We start from the raw sequence: 20,808 nt of genomic DNA, 5'->3' as shown, positions 1-20,808 counted from the left end.
CACAAAGCAGGGCTGGAGTCTGGCACAGGAAGGACCCTAGGCTGGAGCCAGACCATGGTCCGCCTGCAGTCAGCGGAATTCAGCTAAGACGGCCACAAGAAGCACTGTCTGGACCTTTCCATCAAAAGCCTCACCCTGACCCTTCTTTAGGGCCACCAGGGGGCCGGTGGAATGTGTGCCCTGGGATCGCACATTAGAGCTGCCAATTCTCCAGGAAGTGGGATGGACGGGACAACTTGGCCCCTGGAACCTGGTCCGCAACATAACACATCTTGGGAAAAGACAACCGTTCCTAGCCACTTACCCGCACGATTATGGCACACAACCCACACCCCACTGGGAAACCGTTCTAACTAATTATCAAATTCTAACTAAAGGTACCACCAAGCCCACCATCTCTACAATACGGCTGCTGCATTCACAGAAGTCCCGCCTGTGCCAGGTCCCCACATCTCCCCGTGCGTCCCCGAAGCTGCGGGGGGAATTTGAGACGTCAGGATAGGGACCCTAGGCCAGCACTTCCCAGCCTTCTCAGAATTGGTCAGGAAAAGTCAAGAATGCAGCAGAAACGATTTCACCCATTCCACTTTCTTTAAGGAGTTGAGTGGACAACAGCTTGCTAGCACCGCAGACTGGCTCCTACCCCCACCAACACGGCCTCCAACAACAGTGCTCGCGATGGTGTGCGTGAATGTCACTTGAGCCTCAGTGTCCCATAGAGAATGAGAAATGGAGCTGCACCCAGAGAGGGGTGGGCAGCCCCAGGCAAGCCTGAAGGGGAGGGAACCAAGCTTGGGAAGGTGGAGGGGCGACTTGGGACAGCTTGCGGCCACTCGCTCACTGTGACACAGGGTCCTGGCCACCAACTCCTGTGTGACCTGGGCTAATACTCCATCGCTCCTCTGTTTCTGGCTCTCTACTGGCGTCTGGCAGCCACCATGTCAGCTGAATAATCACACTAGCTCAGCCCTCCCGGGGGTGAGTGAGCTTCAGGCCCCATTCTGAGGATGTATTTAATTCCGACACCACCTGATGGACAGCTGAGGACATGGAGGCACACAGCCAGTCCTGGCAGAGCCAGGCTGCAGTTTGGATGACACGGGGTGTGAAAGCGCTCAGGGAGCTGCCCAGGGGTCAGCTCCCGCATATGTCAGCGAGGAGACAAATCAAGGTTAATTTCCCTAGGCACGCAAACGTACTGGGCTTACATTATTTCCAGTTTTTCCACCTGAAGGAAGAATTTATCGTGACTTTCATGTCACACAATTTAAAATTCCCAAGGTGAAAACACACTTTTCTCCGACAAAGGGAAGGCTGCCCCCCTACTTTCTCCAAGTGCTTCTGAAGGGCTCCTGGCCAGAGGAGGGACTCTTCCTCCAAGGAGCGCAGGACACTCTGGGGCCACTGTTGTGTCCCCAGGTTTGTAATGCTCACCCTCACTGTGAGAAGCACAGACACGTGGGACACCATTCCTGAGGAGGATGCAAAGCAAGTCGACACAGCCTAGAAAGAACTAGAAGGGACGAGACAGGCCCTGCCTCTGCCTGTGACGAGAGCTGTGCGCTGAGGAGCTGGGCAGTGTCTGCGAACTGACTTCTCCCCCTTCACAGACTCATCGTCTATGCCCTTCGGCTGCAGCTCTGCCCTGATCTGACCCGTCTCAAGTGGGACAGAGGACAACTCTAAGCTCCCCAAGCCATTCTAATGGGACGACAACTACCGAAAAACGTGCATGTAGATACCAAGAAGCTGGCACCCAGGGATGCCACTGGGGGAGCAGGCTCCCTTCTTGTTCTGCTTGGATGCTCGGCCATGTTAGACACGGCCCAGGCCCCCCGAAGCACCGACAAGGGACCCCTGCGGGGTGTGGGCCAGGCCTCTCTCGGGGAGGACTCACAGTGCGTGAGGATATAGGACTGACGAGCACAGGCTGTGTCAGGCTGGGTGTCGCAAGGCAACACCATGAGAGGAAGCTCCAAATCCAGATGCCGCAGAGAGAAGGCCACCCCTGGGAGCAGAGCTGGCACCACTGACTAAAGCAGCAGGACTCAACACATGCCCTGCCTACAACCTGAACTGGCCGGTCCAGTCACGTTCTGGGGGCTTCTCTAAGCTTTCCTCCTGAGATGACTGCAGCACAAGGACAGTGGAGGAGACCGCACGCCCACCGTCCACCGAAGTGCAGACAGGGCAGCGGCAGACCATGAACGCCGATGCCAGAGCCTGTGCTGTCTGAGGCCGGCTGTACCTGCCTAATGCCTGGCTTCCCAGGCCATCACGTAGCCGAGCCCACAGGAGCGCCTGGGCCCTGCAGAGCGTGAGACCGTCACGCAGAGGAGGCGAGTCCCATCCCCTCGCAAGGAGCAGAGTTAGGCAGGGCGGTAATCAGGGCTTTCATTAGCATGCAGCACTCGGGAAAGCGGCCCATTTCAAAGTTAGACACGTCGTCATTCTGTGACACAGGTTAGCAGCACGGTGACGAGAGCAGATTACTGGAGGAAGCGGCTGCGGTGTGAGCCCAGCCACGCCCTGCACGTGACAGCGGAGGGGTGCGCGTGAGCGGGACGGCCGCCGCACGCCACACGTGCCCCTACGCACTGGGGACGCCTTCCAAAGTTTCCTGAGTGTGATCACCGGCATTTAAGAATTGAGACACCCAGTGCACAGCTCGCTCTGGAACTCGCCGTGCGTCAGAGCGGATAGAAGTGGCAGCGGGCAGCGCAGCACTGTACTGAGCTCTGGGACCCGAAAGCAAACGAGCAAGTCCCGGGATTATCTTCTGACCCGCCTGCCCAGGTGGGTCATCTTTTCCTGTGTCACAACCTTTTCTGCCCCAAATTTCACTTTCCAATTTGGAGACTGAGACAGTACAGCTCATACCATCTGGCTGAAAAGCTGGGATGAGAATAACTTGCCCAAAACACACTAAGGCTGGCTGCATTACCAATAAATTTCAAGTGATCAGATCGAAGGAAACTTAAGAGTCTTTCCCTTCCGCCTGTGGACGTCCTGGCTACCACAAGCTGGGACGCAGAGAGGAGCTAAGCAGCGCGGCGCTGACCGCTCCCAGGCCCTCACCAAGTTTGTCTGTGGATGAGATAATGTCAGCGGGCACGGACGAGTCCAGATCAGCATCCAAAATTCCCAGGGGGTCCAGCTGTGCTACATGGTGCCCTCGTATCTACGAAAGGGCCAGCGATGGAGAGGGAAGGACACACACAAAAGGACAGGAGAAAAAAAAGAGGGAAGGGGTAAAAAAAAGTAAAATTACATTAAAATTAGTGTTTACAGATTAATTCTCACCCACGTTTGAAGAAACAGTTACTGGAGCATCATCAAAATTTACACAACTAATTCCGAGAGGATCAAGTTTTGCAATGTGGTGACCCCTGACCTGGAAGCAATAACACAAGCAGTCATTAAGCAGGTCTCGCCGACTGTGGGGCAAAGTTACACGTGGTCAAACCTCCCGACAGCACCAATGAGCCCAGAGACAATGTTAACCTCCAATCGTCAGCTTGAAAAGCACGACTGGGCACAAACACACCTTCATAAAAAGGGACACACTTCTCAGCTTGGGAGACACTTGGTTATCTAAAGAGACCTGTGGGCTGGGGTCCTTACTGTGTCCCCAGTAAACGGGAATGGGCTCTGCTGAGCACTGTCACCCCTGTGCCGCCTACTCAGCTTAGAACAGGACGAGGCCCCGAGCAAGAAGGGGCAGCTGGTGCAGGGCGGGCACGGAGCAGGGGAGGAGGTGACCTGGGACCCACTCGCCCCGCCCCACCCCTGCCGAGGCCGCAGGCTTAGGGCAGGTGTCAGACAAAGGGGAGCTATGACAGGGACTCTGGCATCTGGCCTAAACTGTCTGTAAAACAAAAGGAGGAAGAGACCCTTTCTGAGTGTGTCTCCTGAAGTCCTGGATACTTTCCCATCTCTTGCTGGCACGTGAAAGGGAGTGGCCGCGGTGCGCCCACAGAAGTGCCCACTGTGGGCGGCACTTTAGAGCGAGGCCGTGCTGTCCTGACAGTGTGGCACATGCACTGAGGTCAGAGGACGCCCGCCGCCCGCCATGCTGCAGAGACTGGGCCCGGGGTCCCCTCCCCGGGGGGATTCCTCCTCCTTAGAGCCACTAGCGACCAGGTGCTGAGGTCTGAGGCCTGGGCTCCCCGCGTGCCAGCAGCTCTCCTGGGACAGGCTCCTGAGCTCCGACAAAGGCCCGGGGACCAGGTCTGCCCCCCGCAGTGGGGCTGACTGTGAACAGGAGCGATGATGACCCTCCCTCACCGGCCTCTCCCTGGTTTGGGGGCTCTGCCGTCCGTCCCCCAACTCCACAGGTTCATTTCCTCCTGTCCTATTGGGCGCTAGCCACTGACACGGGGACAGCGCCACCCGGAGCGGCACACGCCTCCGGACACTGGCACTCCCTGCCACCAGGCACTGACAGTGTCTCCCTGCGCGAAATCTTCCCCGCCATCTTATGGAAAGAAATGGGGAGCTGTTTCCAGGGCCGGGGCTAAGGGCCAGAGGGTTTGCTCAAGGGGAGAGGCGGTCCTGGCTCCTTTCCTTTCGGCACATTCCGTTCTGCAGGCCCAGACCCCCCCGGCAGCGCCCGGCCTTACCTGGTAGGCCCTGATGAGCGACTGTACCGCCAGGTGGTCCTCCACCAGCTTGTCCACATTGGGCTGTGCATCCACCAGGGGCTGCGCGCGGGCCGTGGAAAACAGGGCACCCGGGCTCAGGGGGAGCGGGCTCTGGTAGGCGGTGCCCGGGGGCGCCCCGGCATTGGTGTTCCGGAAAAAGATGTCCCATGACTGAAGAAGAGAAGGAACACACGTGTCACTCCACTGCTCACCAAGGGCCTCGCTCTCATTCTCAGCCAAAAAAGAACTTGTTCTTGGCAGGCAAGCCACGTCCTGGTTACAGTCATCTACTGGCAGGCTGGTTGGTGGCCTCCCCCTGCTCCGGTCAGCTGCCTCAACCCCCCAAGGGCAGGTCTCACGGAGGCTGGCACTGCTGCCCTCAGGCCCTCCGGACGCGCCCAAGCCGGGATGCCCTGTGGCTGCCCTTCCATCAAAACCCCAAGGCCCGAGGCAGCCCAGAGGCCTTCTCGCCCAGGCTGTCATTTGCCCTCGGTCCTCAAACCCCAACACACCACCTACCGAGTGCTCTCTCCAGACCTGAGGCTCGGCACAGCCCTGGGCGGGGTGGGGGCCCAGCCGCCTTGCTCATGCCTTACTCCCCAGACACAAAGGCGGGACTTTGCATAAGAGGCAGCCCAGGGCTCTCCCCTCGGGAGCTAAGGGCTCAGGGAGTGTGGCCAGAAGAACTTTGAGTCTGAGCTCTGACATCTTGGTGAGCTCCCTACCTTTCCGGGCTCAGTTTTTTCATCTGTAAGGTGAGAACAAAAACCTGTACTCCCCACAGGTCTGCTGAAAAGCCTGAACCGCGTACTTGAACGCTCAGCACGCAGTCTGCCGGCGGTAACAACCTGGTCGGCACCTCTCTCCTCTGCTCACGGAACCAACCCATTGACTTCTGCTTCTACGTTCAGCTATTTCACGCTTGAACGATGCAATTGATAGTTTGTGTAGGTACTGTGCACTACAATAATTTATTCATCTCATACAAAGGTGTGACTTTTTAAAGAAATATATTAGAGATCAGAGAAACTAAGACTTAATAAAATTCCACTAAAAAAACCCCAAAAAACACCCAACCTGTTAAAACCCAGAAAGTTTGGGAACATGAAAACACAGCCTTTCTTCTCTGCCACTCATTTTCCAGGGTCTACGATTAGCCCGTCAGTACACTCTGATCAGACTAGTTGGAGAGTCTGGAGAGAAACATCACTAGATTGTGTGCCACCAACATGCTGTCCAGATGTGCTCACCTGCAGCTTGGCAGGCACCCAGGGGTCTCCTGTGCTGGGACAGGACACACGTACACCGGTCCTGGGCGTCCCCAGGAGACCAATGCCTGCTACTCCCAACCACAAACTAGAAACCTCGCTGTGACCGGGCCACCACCCTCACAAAGAGCAGTGTGGCCTCTCGCTGAAACTGTTTCTAGGGGAGCTCTGCGGAATATTTAAAGCATCCTCCAGCAAGAACACGTCCCCTTGCATCCAGGAACTGAATTAACAAACCCAAGCTCGGGTGACAGTGGGGACCACACAACACGGAAATGCACTAAAAAGCGGAGGGACACACTTTCTAGGTGAGTTACAGCTTCATACCGATTTATTAAGGTGTTTTAACAAATCACACTCCTCAAGGTCTCCTGTTGTCGCCCTTCTGGTGGACTGTCAGTGTGCCAACTGAGACGGGCTCTCCCTGGACCTGCCCCGACGCCAACTGTTAAGCGCCTCACACCCCGGGCACCCCTCTGCACCGGGACTTAGAACCCCGAGGCATTCGTTCTCTCAGACTCCCGTCAAGCCACTTCCCACCAACACTGGCTGAGCCCTGCTCCACAGTGCACAAGGCCACCAGGGAGAGAATCTGACGACTCGTGAGAGGGAGGACAGGCTGCCTCAGTGTCCCCTCCCAGGAGAGGTTAGGCCCCTGCTTGGCACACACCTGGTTCATGCCAGGGACATCAACGCTGACACACTTCCTGAAGCTTTTCCACCAGGCCCAAGCGTGCTTCCTGGCTCCTGCCCGGGCATCCACTAACGGAGAGCCCGGCCTGCAGGGAGCCCCTCCAGTATGGTGGCTGGTGGGGCAGGACTAGCCCAGCCTCACACAGCAAGGACCGACAGCAAGCTGCCCCTGCCACGTCAAACCTAGTCAGCTTTCTTCTCTACCCCAAACAAGCTCCAGCGCTGGCGTCCCCACTCTCCCGTGTCCACACTGAGTCCTGCTCTGGACACACACCCTGGGGCTGGGCATGACCTTAAAACCAAGTAGCCATGGCGGCAGTGCCCACGACGTAGACTTTCTTCGAGCCCATGGCCAACGCTGAAGACGGGTCCAGAAACACAAGGGCAGCTAGCTGCCCAACAGCAAGAGCTTGGGTCAGGATCCCCGCCGCACAGCGGCCTCGAGTTCTGATGGCACCAGCTGCTTATGGACCCAGAGCCAAAAGGCAAAGCAAAAATCACAACCTGTCCTCTCTCCAGAGAAACCAGCTCTGAGTAACAAGAACAGCAGGTGCCTCCCTCACGGCCCTGAGCCCGGGAGTGCCAACCTCACCCTCCCAGGAGCTGGAGGATGGCCACACAGCACCACCAGGCAGGACCCTGAGCAGGGAGAGCGAGTCTGGCAGTGACCCTTACAGAAACAGCGCCTCTCACCAAAGCCAGGGAAAAATGACATGGAAAGAATTTCCAGGGCTGATGCCCGAGGACACAGGGCTCTTTCAGCCCAGGCCCTGGGAGGGCAAGAGGCACCACCAGGCCTCCTCTCTCTGAGCTTCTCTGGTGCTTGGGATAAAACTCCCGGTGATTTTTAATTGGCCGAGGACAACTGCACAGGGGACGTGCTCGAGTTGGAGGCAGCCAGAAGACTGGTTCATACGGGTGCTCCAGGGAGCTGGGACCCACTGGGACGGAACTCGCCTCTGCCTTCCCCGCGATTCATCGCCAGCGCACACACCCTCACGCGGCCCTCCCTTGCATGTCCTGGGCTAGCAGGTGTGAGCACCTGCACTCAGGTGTGGCCCTGCCGGGCCCAGCCCAGCCCTCAGACGAGGGGACCACCCTAATGACAGCAAGCCTCCTGACCTGAAAGGTTTCCACATTTGGGTGACAGAAAGCTCTGGACTGTATACACCTGGCAAAACCCACGCACTGCAACTTTAAAAGGTTATATCAAGGCCAGACCTGGGCTTCTGTGCGGGGTGGGTGCCTTCTGCGTCACACCGGGCCGGGCTGGTGGCGTTCCTCCTCCAAGAGTGCAAGTGGGACACAGGCACATTTAACTGCCCACCTGCCATGCTGAGTCAAGGCACCAGTCACTGCTGTCTCAGCCTCCGACCCCTCCATCGGCCTGTCGCACAACTCAGGAAGGAAACTGTCCCCCCACCTGGCCTTCGACAGAAGGACACGCAGACACTCAGTCCTCTGCCCGCCAGAGCAGGAGTCGGGACCTCGGCCCGAGCAGGTCAGCTCCCCCTCCCGGCAGGGACACAGGCGCCAGGATGCTCTCAGCACACGTGAGTTGTGTCCCCAGACACGCGCAGAATGCACTGCATGAAGAGGTGACAGGGACTCAAAGGCTTCCTTCCACAACTACCAGTGGGGCTGCCTCTGTGCGGTGTGCTCTGCAGTCTGGGGACAGCAAAGGGCCACGACGAGCTCGTGGCTCTCGGAAACAGCAGGACAGACCAGGGGATGTGTGATTTCACAGCAGGTGCCAGTGCTGAGAAGTGCGGAGCGGCGGGTGTAAGGCCACATGGAGGGCACGTGGGTGAGCTGGCAGACAGGGCTGGGAGGGGGATGGGACCATGTGGTGCTAGTGGCGGTGGTGCCAGGCGTCTGTCAGGGGCGGTGGTGCCAGAGGGGCTGTCAGGGGCGGTGGTGCCAGCGGGCTGTCTGGCGTGGTATCAGCTGTATGAACCCGAGTGCCCAGAGTCCAGAGGCTGGACCCCACCTCAGAGAAGTGCTGACCTTGGCAGGTGTGGTATTGCTAACCAGGGAACGTAGGTGTGAGCGGTTGAGTGTGAGACAAATGGACTTTGCCTATTTATTGTCACCAGATCACAAGAGTCTCAGTGCCAAGTGTCCTGGTAGTGGGTTCCCATCAAAGACCGTTCATGGAGGACTCCAGTTTTGGAGGGTGGCAAACACTCCACCTGGCGCCCCTCACCTGTCCTAAAGGCCAGCACGAGTGCCATCTAACGTGCACCACTGAGCCGCCCCTGCAGGCTGGGTGAGACCAGGACGTCACTTGCTCTGTGTGCCTGGTCCCTCGCCTACAGAGGCAGGAGGACACCGCACCTGCACAGCTCTTCACACTTTCAGAAGCACCTGTCCAGCACTCGTCTTCCCCACGAAGGGGACGATCAGAGCTTCACCTGGGTTACTGCCACGCAGTCCAGCTGCCAAATTCCACAACTCTGGATTAGGACTGGCTGGACCATTTCCTCCTGTCCAAAGTCCCTTCCAATGCCACTCCTGAGGCTGCCCTGCTGTCCTCCCCCCAGCAAGAAGCAGAGCCCCGCTCACACACACCCTGATCACCCGATGGCCACCAAGAGTGGACCAAAGCCCAGGTTCAAAGAGCATCCCACACTGACAACCTGATGACTGCCCGTCCACGCCAGAGCCCAGCGCCGTCACAGCCTCACTAAGTTCTGACACTGACGGTGCTTTCTAGCTGCTACAAACACAGAACTTGGCAACATGTCGCCAGGAAAGCCATCTGAAACAAGGGTTTGCCAGGTGAGGCCATGTATTCAGTGCACAGGCACGGCTCCCCGAGCCAAGGATGGTCACCAGTGACGCGCTGGCTGGCAGGTACCCGTCTTGCCAGCACCTGCACAGGGGCTCTTGCAGGTTAGAAAGTGTGCCGGCAAGTTGTGCACGAGGTTCTAAGTGCCAGTCCGTGACACGGCCTGGCTCCGGCCAGCAGGGAAGGCTGCCCGCTGCTGGCCCACACCTTTCCTAAAAACACCATGTCACTCTACCAGGAGGCCTGTGCTCGATGACCACCCCCACAGGACGCACGTGCTGCCTTTCAGAACCCCTGCCAACACGGGGCACCCAGACCCAGCTCAGAGCCCACCACCGCATCCACGAGGCACTGGACTGGCCTGCCTGCCTGTCACGCTGGCACTGTTCATTCTGGAAGCAGTTACAAGCGGGTGTCCTGCCTGGGTATTCCCCCGTCACGGAAACGAATCAGTCTGCGCTGATTAGAGCGCTGCCGTCCTTCCAACCCACAAGCAGTACACTGGGAGGGCATCACCAAACACCCACTAGCTTCTTGGTACCGTGTGCAAGCCAAGTTTCAATGCACAATGATGTCAGCAAAGGAACGCTGCCTCAGCTCCACCCCATGGGACCTGCTGAGTGTGGGACACTCCCTGGTCTCTGCCGGGAGGTGGTGGCCCCATCGTCCCAGGCCCCTCCCACACCTCCCACAGCACAGCTGAGCCCTGGGGGCTGGCCCGAGACCTGGGGCATCTAAGGCCTGAGGCCTCTCCTCTCTGCCCCCCGGAAGGCGACACGGCCCAGTGGCCTGTGGCACCAGGCGCCACACACGAGGGGCCAGTGGAGCGGCTGTCACTGCAGCTGGTCCACCCACCCCGCCCAACGCCCATCAGCTCTCTGCATTTACTGTTGTCGAGCCTGTGGTCCCCGGCCCTGCCTGCAGCCACCTCCTGGCAGCCACTTGACAGTCCACCAAAGCCATCCTGAGTGCAGACTGTCCACACAGGTGAGTGCTCGGCTTCATGTGTCCCTAAGTGAGCAAACACACACGCTTTCCGGAAAAAACACTGCGCTGACAGAGGGGAAGGCCCTCTCAGGAGGTCTCTGCGGCTGAGGCTCCTCCCGACGAAGGAAGCTCAGCGTCATCCCACTGAGATCCCACCAGGTACATGTGTGCCCTGCCCAAGGCCGGCACACAGCTGGAGTGACCCTCGGTGGAGCCGCGGCAGTGTCAGCAGAAGAGGGAAAGGCACGTCATGCATCCCGTGCTGGGGACAAGCTGTGTGCCTGCTGACCCCACTTGTCATGTTCACTCACAGGAAATGACAGCTTGTGTTTCAGGAGCATGGCAGCGGCAGAGCTGCCGGGGGAGGACAGCCTGGCCGAGCTCCAGGAGGCAGGACTGAGTCCAGGACGTCTGCCCAAGTGGCAGGCTAGATGGCAGCGGCTGCTGCACCCTGACAAGAGATGGATGCAGCGAACAGGAGAGCAAGAAGCTTCTGGAAGTGGCAGAGGGCAGTGCAGGACAGAGGGCCCTCCCAGCTCGCGGCCAGGCCTGTGGGGGCAACTGGTCCTCTACACAGCCCTCCACCCGTGTTTGTCCTCAACGCCAAGGGTACTGTGGTGCGGACTCTACGTGGTTGTAGGACAGAAATAAAGATGCTGCATGTGACTTGTCCCCAACATGGCCGAGACACTGATGAGGGGGGCTGCCCCGGCTGCACATTTGTGCCAGATCAGGGAGTCGCTGGCTTGACAAAGTGTATAAGCCTGGAGGACGCGGGGGCGTGTGGGGGGGCGGGGCAGGACGGGGCAGCAGGCGGCGGCTGCAGCTCTCAACAGCCGCAGTACTTTACCACAAACATAGTGTCCACAATTCAACGTTTACAAATCAAACTTTTTGGGTGGCTGGTTGGCTCAGTTAGTTAGAGCGTGGTGCTAATAAACACCAAGGTTGTCGGTTCGGTCCCCGCATGGGCCACTGTGAGCTGTGCCCTCCTTAAAAAATGAAATAAAACTTTTCTTTAAAAACCGGGATATAACAATCAGCTATAAACTGTACAACAAATTTGAAAAGGCAGCTTTAAGATAATCACAAAGGTTTGACTAATCCCCAAAAAGCAACCAGCACAGTCAGCTTTATTTGTGAAACAAGGAAATAAAGGGTTATCTCTACCAAAAAAAAAAAAAAAAAAGACAATCTCAAGCACCAATTACAGTAGAGGACGGCCTGTTAATTTTGTTAATTTCTTGTTAAGAAAATGCTCTACTAGCTAGAGCTGTGTCTGGACATTCATGGCAAGAAGACACAGGTCTACGACCTGCCTTCACGAGCTCCTACGACACAGACCAACAACCAGAAAAGCAAGTGTGGAGAGCAGCTCTTTAGAGCCTGCAAACTGCACAGAGCTGCCCACGGCAGGCGATGGCTCTCCTCACGGATGCTCGCTTGGCACTTCTCTCCACCACATATTTGAAAACATCACAAAAAGTTTAAAAACTAATGATAGGGAAGCAGAGAGAAGAAGGGCAGGAGGGGGCGATGCTAAGTTTGTTCTGTTTCTGCCAGACTCGGAGAAGTTCCTGCTGGCTGTTCCCCAGATGCTCTGGGGATGGAGGGAGAGAGCGACAGGTCAGGACAGGGAGCCCAGCCCATCTCGATGCACACATGGGACGTCAGACGGACGCTCAACCTGAATCTCCAGATCTAATTCAGCACCTCGGCCTGAGCTACGTGTTCTACAGCAAGCCAAATGCGGCGCTCTTAGTCAAGACAGCCATTCCTAAGGCCTTCCTCCCTGGGTCCCAGATGCCTCTGAAAATCTGAACAAAGGTCTGTGTCGCGTCCCTCGGAACATGAGCACTGCCAGGCCCAGGCGAGGCACGCAGCCCCACTGTGCTGGGATGGTGGGGGCGGGGGGATGGGTGACTGCTGCCCACTCACTGCTTTATGCCACCCTGGCCCTCTCCCTAGAGAAGGTGCTGTGTGTCCTGGAGAACCCCAGCAACAGAAGCCAGTGCATAAAATCTGGCTGGAAGACGCTAATACGCGTGCCCTCACTGCACTGCAAAGTCCCTTTCAGAGATCCTCCACCCACTCCCACCGTAGAATCTCATGACGAGGTGCCCACACCGACCCTCAGAGCCCAGGGACCTGACCTCCACCCTGGATTCTCCCCCCGCAGATCTCCCACTGTGCTGTCCCACCCTGGGGACATAGGCCACCGTGACTGCCCCCTCCCAGTCCAAAGAGCCCTCAGGGCCTGCCCTGATACCAGTAGTAAAAATACTTTTCAAAAAATAGGCAGAGCACAGAGGATTTTTAGGGCAGTGAAACTTCTCCGTGTCATGGTCCAGTACGGGGCACTTGTCACTATACATTTGACCCAAACCAGGGCACACACAACACCAAGCATAGACTATGGAGTCTGGGTGACGATGACGTGTCTGTGCAGGTTCATCAACTGCAGCAGAAGTCGTGACTCTGGTGGGGGTGATGACAGGGCGGCTGCATGTGGGAGGGGCTGTGGGACCTCGGTGGCTTCCTCTCAATTTTGCTGTGGACCTAAAACTGCTCTAAAGAATGAGTTTTTAAAACAATAATAATCATAATGATACCAACACAAACATTAGTTACAACAGTAACAAGGTACCCAGGAAAGAGGCTTCTCAAGGAGAGTCAGCGCCCTCACACGTCACTGCTCTCGGGTCACGTCCCCGTGAGAACCTCCCAGAGGCTTCTGCAGGAGCCGCAGAGCTGGTCTGGCCCTTTCCAGGCCCCGCCCACAGAGTCATGGCACCTTCTCCACCATCCTGAAACCAGACCTGTTCCCTCGTGTCCACCCAGGTGTTTTTCTCTCTAAAACCAGCTGTAATTAAAGAAGACCTGCTTGGGTCCACAAACAGGGCAGGTCTGGAGAAAGGAAAGCATGGACAAGCCTGAGCATCAGGTAACAGTCTGCTCCTAAGACCCCTTGCACTGAGTTTATTCCAGAGACAAGCTCACAACCACTATCACCAGACACCTGCAGCCTGCACAGCACAGAAGGGCCGTTTGCACGGGCATGTCCTTCTCTGCAGTCCCGTTTACAGCCCAGAAAAGACTCCAGAGGTCCCCTTGCTCAGGTGGCCATGGGACCAGGAAGGACCGGGCTCCATGCCCCCCTCTGCTGAGCAATGAGGTTCGGGCCAAGAGGTGGCGCTGCGGACAAGACCCGGCTGTGTCTCCAGCAGTCACACGGGGGCATCGTATCTTAAATGTCACCAACACCTCAGGGGAAAGCTTATCCTCGGGGCCCAACGGACACCCCACGATTCGCAAGGAAGGAAAAGATCAAACCAACAGTGACGACGCATCTCCGGTACCCAGCCCCCAGCTCCCACACTGGGCCAGATGCCTGGCATGAAAACCAACAAGTAGTCATCCAAACCCACAACTATGCACTGGCCAATGCTGAGGCCTGCCACCAGGGTGCCCTGTACCAAGCACGTCGTGACGAGGGGTGCTCAGCTGGCAGCGCGTTCCAGGTGAAGACGGCAGAAGGGAGCCTCCGTGCAATTTTCCCTCGAGTACAGAACAGTAGACTGCCATGTTCACTGAGTGACACCAGTATCACACAAGGTCCCGGACGCTGGCTCGGAGGAGGGTCCCCAGGCTGGTCCATCCTGGGGCTTACTTTCTTCGCATCCCCAGCCTTCAGCAGCCTTGCTGAGGTCCTGGAAGTGGTGCAAGTGCTTCTTCAGGTCCTGGTGGGTTAGTGGCCGCTGTTCCAGGGAGCGGTGCGTGTTGGCCTGGCAGCCGCCTGCCTGGGACCAGACACAGAGGACGGCACCCCTGAGAGCCTTACCTTGTGAACACTCTTGGGGTTCTCCAGCCAGGCGTAGTACATCTCCTCCACGTAGTTGGAGCTCGTCCCACTCAGGAAGGGCTCTGCGGCCACCGGTGCTGTGTAGCACCGGATGTGCCCAAACGTCCTGGAGGCCGCTACTCTGTTCCAGGAAAACGTCCTAACAGTCTGGGAGGCTGTCAGCGGCCTCAATGTGGCCGCACAAGTCCTTAAGTGAAACATTCTTGTCCAGAAGTTCCTCACGGCCGCCTGCACAGAAAAGAAGACCAGTTAGAGTTGCAGCAGACAGGACTGCTGGGAAAAGCCGCAGGCTCGACAGGGGACAGACTCCCAGTGCAGGTGTGGCAGGTGGCCTGCTCCGGTGTCTCCATGCATGGCCCGAGGACACGGCTAAGTGAAGTCTGAGGGGCACCACCCTGTACAGTGTAGACACGGGACATGCTCTAAGTTCACACACCATGTAAAACAATCAGGAAAGGAACAAGGACGGACCAATTACGGATTAGACCAGGACTAACTGCAAAACGAGACTCTCTCCTCTACCCAGAAACTACTGACTGCGTGCTGGGCTCATGGTGTTCTGGAGAAACAGAGAAATTGGGGAAAATTCTCCAATAATTGATCTTTGAGCAGAGGAGAAAGAACATTTTAACAAAACCACAGAGAGCAGCGAGCGCCTGAAGCACAGAGTGCTAGCAGAACTCATGGGAGCGAGGGCGCAACCACCAAGGGAAGCCGGGAGGCGGTGGGGTGGAGGTGGGGGGTGTTTGCAGGGCGGAAGGGAGGTCTCAGGAAGCAGAAAGAGTGAGAAAGCGGAAGGAGCCCAGGGACACGCAGGAGGAGGGTGGGGGTAGGACAGGGACGAGGGCCAAAGGGAAAGCATTCACGCAGGTAGGAAGGACACGCTCAGCCCTCCTACCTACGCACTCTGGGCAGCAACCTGACGTGCTGGACTCTCCATGAGTCCACAAACCCCTCCATCCTAGAGAGCATCCCTGAGTTTCTGCTTACGTCCCTCCAAGGTCACAGGGCCAGCAAGAGCACAGCCAGGCTCCCAGCCCAGGCTTCCTGACAGCAAAGTCCCTGTTCTCCCCAGCCCTTCAGTGATGGCACCCCCAGGCTGGAGAGGGAGAGGGAGGCAGAGGTCAGGGCTTAACGGGAGGACAGCTTGGCTGAGAGACAGAGAGAGCGAGAACCTAGGCCTGGGCGAGGAGATGGGATGGATAAACCTATTGCTTCTGATCTGCATGGACCCTGCACTTGAGGTCATAATTCTACTAAATCTAACTTTAACTCTAAGAGAAGGAGCCATTTCATGAAAGCTGACTGCCCTCCACACCATGCAAGTTTATTAGAACTGTTCCCAGGAGGTCCGGAGCCACTTCCAACCATCCCTTCGGAGTCAGGAGCATGGAGCTCCAACCGCCTGAGCCACCGTGCCAGCCCCTAGACCACTTTCTTAAAGTTACAGTTTTTTAAAATCAACATTAATGCCGTTTTCGGCCTCAATTCTATCTCCCTGATTTTGTTCAGTTTCAAGTTCTACCTGTTCCTTCTGAGCTGCACTTGGGAGTGCTGCTACCTCATCAAATACGACAGAAGGTCACTTTCAAGTGATAAAACCCCTACTCTGTTAGGCTGCAGCTGCCAGTGGGCTCTCAACTACAAGGTTGCCAGTTCGATTCCTCGAGCCCCGCAAGGGATGGTGGGCTGCACCCCTGCAACTAAGATTGAACACAGCACCTTGAGCTGAGCTGCCACTGAGCTCCTGGATGGCTCAGTTGGTTGGCGCGTGTGCTCTCAACCACAAGGTTGCTGGTTTGACTCCTGCAAGGGATGGTGGGCTGCGCCCCCTGCAACAACGGCAACTGGACCTGGAGCTGAGCTGCGCCCTCCACAACTAAGACTGAAAGGACAACAATTTGAAGCTGAACGGCACCCTCCACAACTACGATTGAAAGGACAACAACTTGACTTGGAAAAAAGTCCTGGAAGTACACACTGTTCCCCAATAAAGTCCTGTTCCCCTTCCCAAATAAAACCTTTAAAAAAAAAAAAAAGACAGAAAACAAGAGAAGATATCTGAAAATCATATAACTGATAGGGAACTTGTATACGGAATGTATAAAGAACTCTTATAACTCAGTAATAAGAAAATAACCCAATCAAAAATAGGCAAAGGATAGGAACAGACATTTTTCCAAAGAAGACACACGAATGGCCAACAAGCACAGTAAAAGATCCCTAACCTCATAGTCGTTAGGGACATGCACATGAAAGCCAGAAGATGCCACTTCATGCAGGCCACATATCATCAAAGAGAAAAGAGCCAGTGGTAGGAGCACGTGGACAAAGTGGAACCTCACACACCACTGGGGGCCCGGGACCTGGTGGGGCCACCGTGGAGAACAGTGGCAGTTCCTCCAAAAGGCAAACAGAGACTGACCACGGGACTCGGCAATTCCACTCCTAGGGACGCGACCAAGAGAAATCAAAGTGTGTGTCCAAAAACTCGTACGCGATTATTCCTACCAGCCAAACCGTGGGCATGCCCGACGTCTACAAGGAGATGAAGGGGCAAACACAGAATGCGGTAAACCGTACGTCAGACAGCATTAGGCACCGAACAGGAGAGAATCACTGCACAGAACACGCTGCAACAGATGCACCTTGAACACACCGTGTTATGTGAAATAAGTCAGTCCCAAAACCGACATGTTGTGTGATTCCACTTATGTGAAACATTCAGAAGAGGCAGCTCCATACAGACAGACATCCATGGTGGTTGCCGAGGGGTGGGCCAGGAGGGGTGGGGCGAGATGCGACCATTGACAAGTGTGGCGGTTCCTTTAGGGCAGGGGTGTCCAAACTTTTTTCAACGTTTTTCACCAAGGCCCATATGCGGTAAAATACACAAACAGCCGGGCCCCTCACTCGAGGTGAAGTACATATTGCCTCACCTGGTTTATTTAAGTAAACTAAACACATTTTTGGAATTTGCTGCGGGCCAATTAACAATGGCTCACGGGCCGCAGTTGGCCCGCGGGCCGCAGTGTGGACACCCCTGCTTTAGGGGGTGTGAAAGTGCTCTAAAACTAGATTATGGTGATGGGTGCACAACCTTCTAATAGACTGGAAACACTCGACCGCATAATTTTAAAGGATGAGTTGTATGGCATGGAAATTATACTTCAATAAAGTTGTTTTTTAAAAAAGAAAGTGTCCAAGAAAAACATAGTGAAACCTATCAAAACTGTATTCCGTTAATTTCAAGACGCGAGTGTAAATCTGTACATTTGAGGAAAATAAGGTTGAAAATGTAAAAACCAAAGCGAAGCAAAATTTGTTTTGAAGGGTTCAGGGCCCTGCCCTTAGGAAACTACATGTTGGACTAAAGCAGGACTCCATCTGTACCCTGGTCTTCCTAGTCAGGCTGTACACACCCTACCCGAGGCCACCGCCCACACACAGGGTGGGGACACGCCACTCCTGATGTCTATCAGTGTCACGCTGGCCAGGCAGACGGCACTAAAGAGGCACGTCAGCAAAACCCTGTCCCCAAGCGAGTCTCCCAGGGAGCGGCCACGCACCAGTAAGTAAGTGGCTGTCCCCGTGCACTGCCTGACAACCATCTCCAAAGAACAGCAACTCATCATGAAAACGTTTCCTTTTCTTTTTTTTGTTTTTGGTTTCAGACTCATGAAGCTTCTCGTGACCAACCCAGAAGATGATGCGAGCTGCACAGCTCTGGCTGCTGCTGCAGCACGGTAGCTTTCGCGGGGATCCAAAGTTCGGATGAGAGAGCACTAATACCAACTCTCCCTACAGACTGAGAGTCTCCAAGAATCCAACGTCTTTCACTTGTGAAGCTTCAGCAAACATAACTGAGCAGTAGGGAGGTAGCGAGGATCACTGTCCAACGTGGAGGCACTGTGCCATCCATACACGGAAATGGCCGAGCCTGTGGGCAAAGAGGAGAGCCTCGAACTTGGGGCACTTGATCTGCATTCACTCCCTTCCCAGTCAATGAATCCCTTCCCAGCCAGGGATCACTCTGCTCCTCACAATGTATCTTCTGTAATTATGCTGCAAACATGAAAGCACTCTGCACACTTTAAATTTACCAGGAAAAAAGACCAACTAAAGATACCTCTTAAAAAGCTAAAGTTCCCAAGGCCAACCAAAATGCAACTTAATTTGGAGTGGGTAGCTGGCCTGATTGCTGGGAAGGACTCCATGTCCACAGCCAGAACCCCAACAAGCTTCACTGTGGGGTCCGCAGGCTCATCTGTCCTGGCCCAGACGGCACCCCGAGCTGGGAGGTGCCCTGACTGCAATGCTCCCGACTGCAGGGAAACAGGCAGCTTTCAAAGGTGTTGCTTAGAGTCCAAAGTCTTCAGGCTTCGTGGCAATCAAGGCCATTTATCAGGATTTATTAAAAAATGTAAAAGCATAAACAGCATCTGTAGCCCACTAAATGTGGCTAAAAACATGATATGCTACATTTAAAACAAAACAAAAACAAGACTTGGAAAGATGGAGAGGAGGAGGCAGACTTAGAAGGGACCTTGGGGCCCAAAGAAAGACAGAACCCAGAGTTCTTGGTTTTCTTTTTGTTATATAATGCATATCCCAGAACAGGTGCTGGAGAAGCTAGCAACCCAGAAGTGCCAACTAATGTAGACAACCCACAACAAAAGCCAGCTGCCTCTGGCCAGAGGACCAGGACCAGGGCAGCCTCGCAGGACAAAACATTCTGAGACGATCACCACCCCATTGCAGTCAACCCCAAAGGAAACACTTGGCCCGCCCCCACCGCACCTGGTAACGTCAGAGGAGATCAGGGGCTTCCATTCCCACTAGGTGACAATGAGCCCCCAGTGGAGGCCAAGAGGAGGCCTGGATTCCATCCTGCCCGCAGTGACCAGGCAGCACTCACCTGCCCACTTCAGTGTCAGAGGAAGCCTGCTCGGCTCTGTTCTCCTCAGAGATTTAAATAAGATCCAGTCTCTTAACACAACATGCAATCAAAGATCAATCACCACATCAAGAACCAAGATGACCTCAACTGAAACAAACAGACAAAAAGACAATCTCTAGACACCAACACCAGGATGATACAGATGTCAGAATTATCTGGCGGAGATTTTAAATGAGCCAGCATCAAAATACTTCCACTTGAAACAAATAAAAACTTAAAAGCCTCAGCAAAGAAATAGAAAATATAAAGAAGAACCAAATATAAATTTCAGAACTAAAAATACAACAACCAAAATAAAAAACTTAATGGATGAAATAAACCACAGAATGGAGAAGACAAAAGAAAATCAGTGAACATGACGCTAGAAAAGAAACCACCCAATCCGAACAACAGAGAAAATAGACGGGGGGGAAAAAAGAGAAAAAAAGAACAGCCTTAGGGACATGTGGGGCTACAACACAAGATGTAATGACGACATAAATATGTCGTCTGAATCCCAGGAGAAGAAAGAGGGAGGTGCTGCAGAAGTATTCAAAGAAATAATGGCTGAAAACTCCCGAAATTTGGCAAAAGTTTGTAAACCTACAGGTTCAAGAGGCTGAGTAAACATCAAACTGAATAAACCCAAAGAAGTCCAGTCCAAGACACATCATAAACAAACTTCTCAGTGGGTTAGAGCGTGGAGCTAATAACACCAAGGTTGCTAGTTCGATGCCCGCATGGGCCACTGTGAGCTGAGCCCTACTTAGGGGGAAAAAAACAAAAATCTTGAACACCACAGACAAACAACTTGAACAGCACATTTCTCATCAGAAACTATGGAGAACAAAGGAAAGTGGCACCACACTTTTCAAGATTTAAAGGAAAAGAAATGTCCACCCAGAACCCTACTTCCAGTGACGATATCCTCTAGCAAAAACTAAGAGAATATGCTGCCAGCAGACTTGCCCTCAATGAATTGCTAAAGGAATTCTCTAAACTGAAAGGAAATGATAGAAGAAGGAATCTTGCAATACCATAAAGGAAACAAGAACAATGGAAAGAACAAATATTGAGTAAATACAATTTCCTTCTCTTTTTGAGTCTTCTAAATTATGTGTGATTGTTGAAGCAAAAATTCTATGTCTGGTGTGGTTCTAAATGTACATAGAGGAAATCGTTTAAGACAATTTTCAATGGGGAGGGTAAAGGGATGTAACTGGAGGTATGGTCTCTACACTATAAAATGATGACACCAGTGGACTGTGGTAAGTTATGTCTATATAATGTCATACCTAGACAACCACTTAAAAAGCTATACAAAGAGATACACTCAAAAACACTACATACAGATAAAGGTGGAATTTCAAAACAGTGTTCAAGTAACCTACAAGAAGTCAGGGAAAATAAAACAAAGAAACAAACAAAACAGAAAATAAAGAATAAAATGGCAGACTTAAGTCCCAATACATCAATAACTACATTAAATGTAAATGACCTAAATACACCAATTAGGAAGCAGAGATTGGCAACTGTATGCTTGTTTACAAGAAACTAACCTCAAATAAAACGATATAGGAATATTGAAAGTAAAACCATGAAAAATAGCAATCCTAAATGTGTGT

The 20,808-nt window shown here is 54.2% G+C and overlaps 1 protein-coding gene across 4 annotated transcripts in view; it reads right to left on the bottom strand.

Moving 5' to 3' along the window:
- Positions 1 to 20,808, bottom strand: part of OGDH (oxoglutarate dehydrogenase) — a 60,610-nt gene that overhangs the window by 34,590 nt on the left and 5,212 nt on the right. For 2 of the 4 annotated variants that reach the window (XM_033088073.1, XM_033088075.1), the window contains exons 2-4: positions 14,224 to 14,472; positions 4,623 to 4,814; positions 3,304 to 3,394 (exon numbers count right to left, since the gene is read on the bottom strand). In XM_033088073.1, coding sequence (XP_032943964.1) covers positions 3,304 to 3,394; positions 4,623 to 4,814; positions 14,224 to 14,445 — 505 coding nt within the window. In that variant the 5' untranslated portion in view covers positions 14,446 to 14,472. Of the gene's footprint in view, positions 1 to 3,078; positions 3,182 to 3,303; positions 3,395 to 4,622; positions 4,815 to 14,223; positions 14,473 to 20,808 lie in introns of all 4 variants that reach the window. The other 2 variants (XM_033088072.1, XM_033088074.1) reach the window with 1 other exon arrangement.

This window comes from Rhinolophus ferrumequinum, chromosome 20, assembly GCF_004115265.2.
Source record: "Rhinolophus ferrumequinum isolate MPI-CBG mRhiFer1 chromosome 20, mRhiFer1_v1.p, whole genome shotgun sequence".
In the NCBI taxonomy this organism is placed as follows: domain Eukaryota; kingdom Metazoa; phylum Chordata; class Mammalia; order Chiroptera; family Rhinolophidae; genus Rhinolophus; species Rhinolophus ferrumequinum.
The sequence above is the reverse complement of the archived record's forward strand: the minus strand, read 5'-3'. Positions and strand labels throughout refer to the sequence as shown.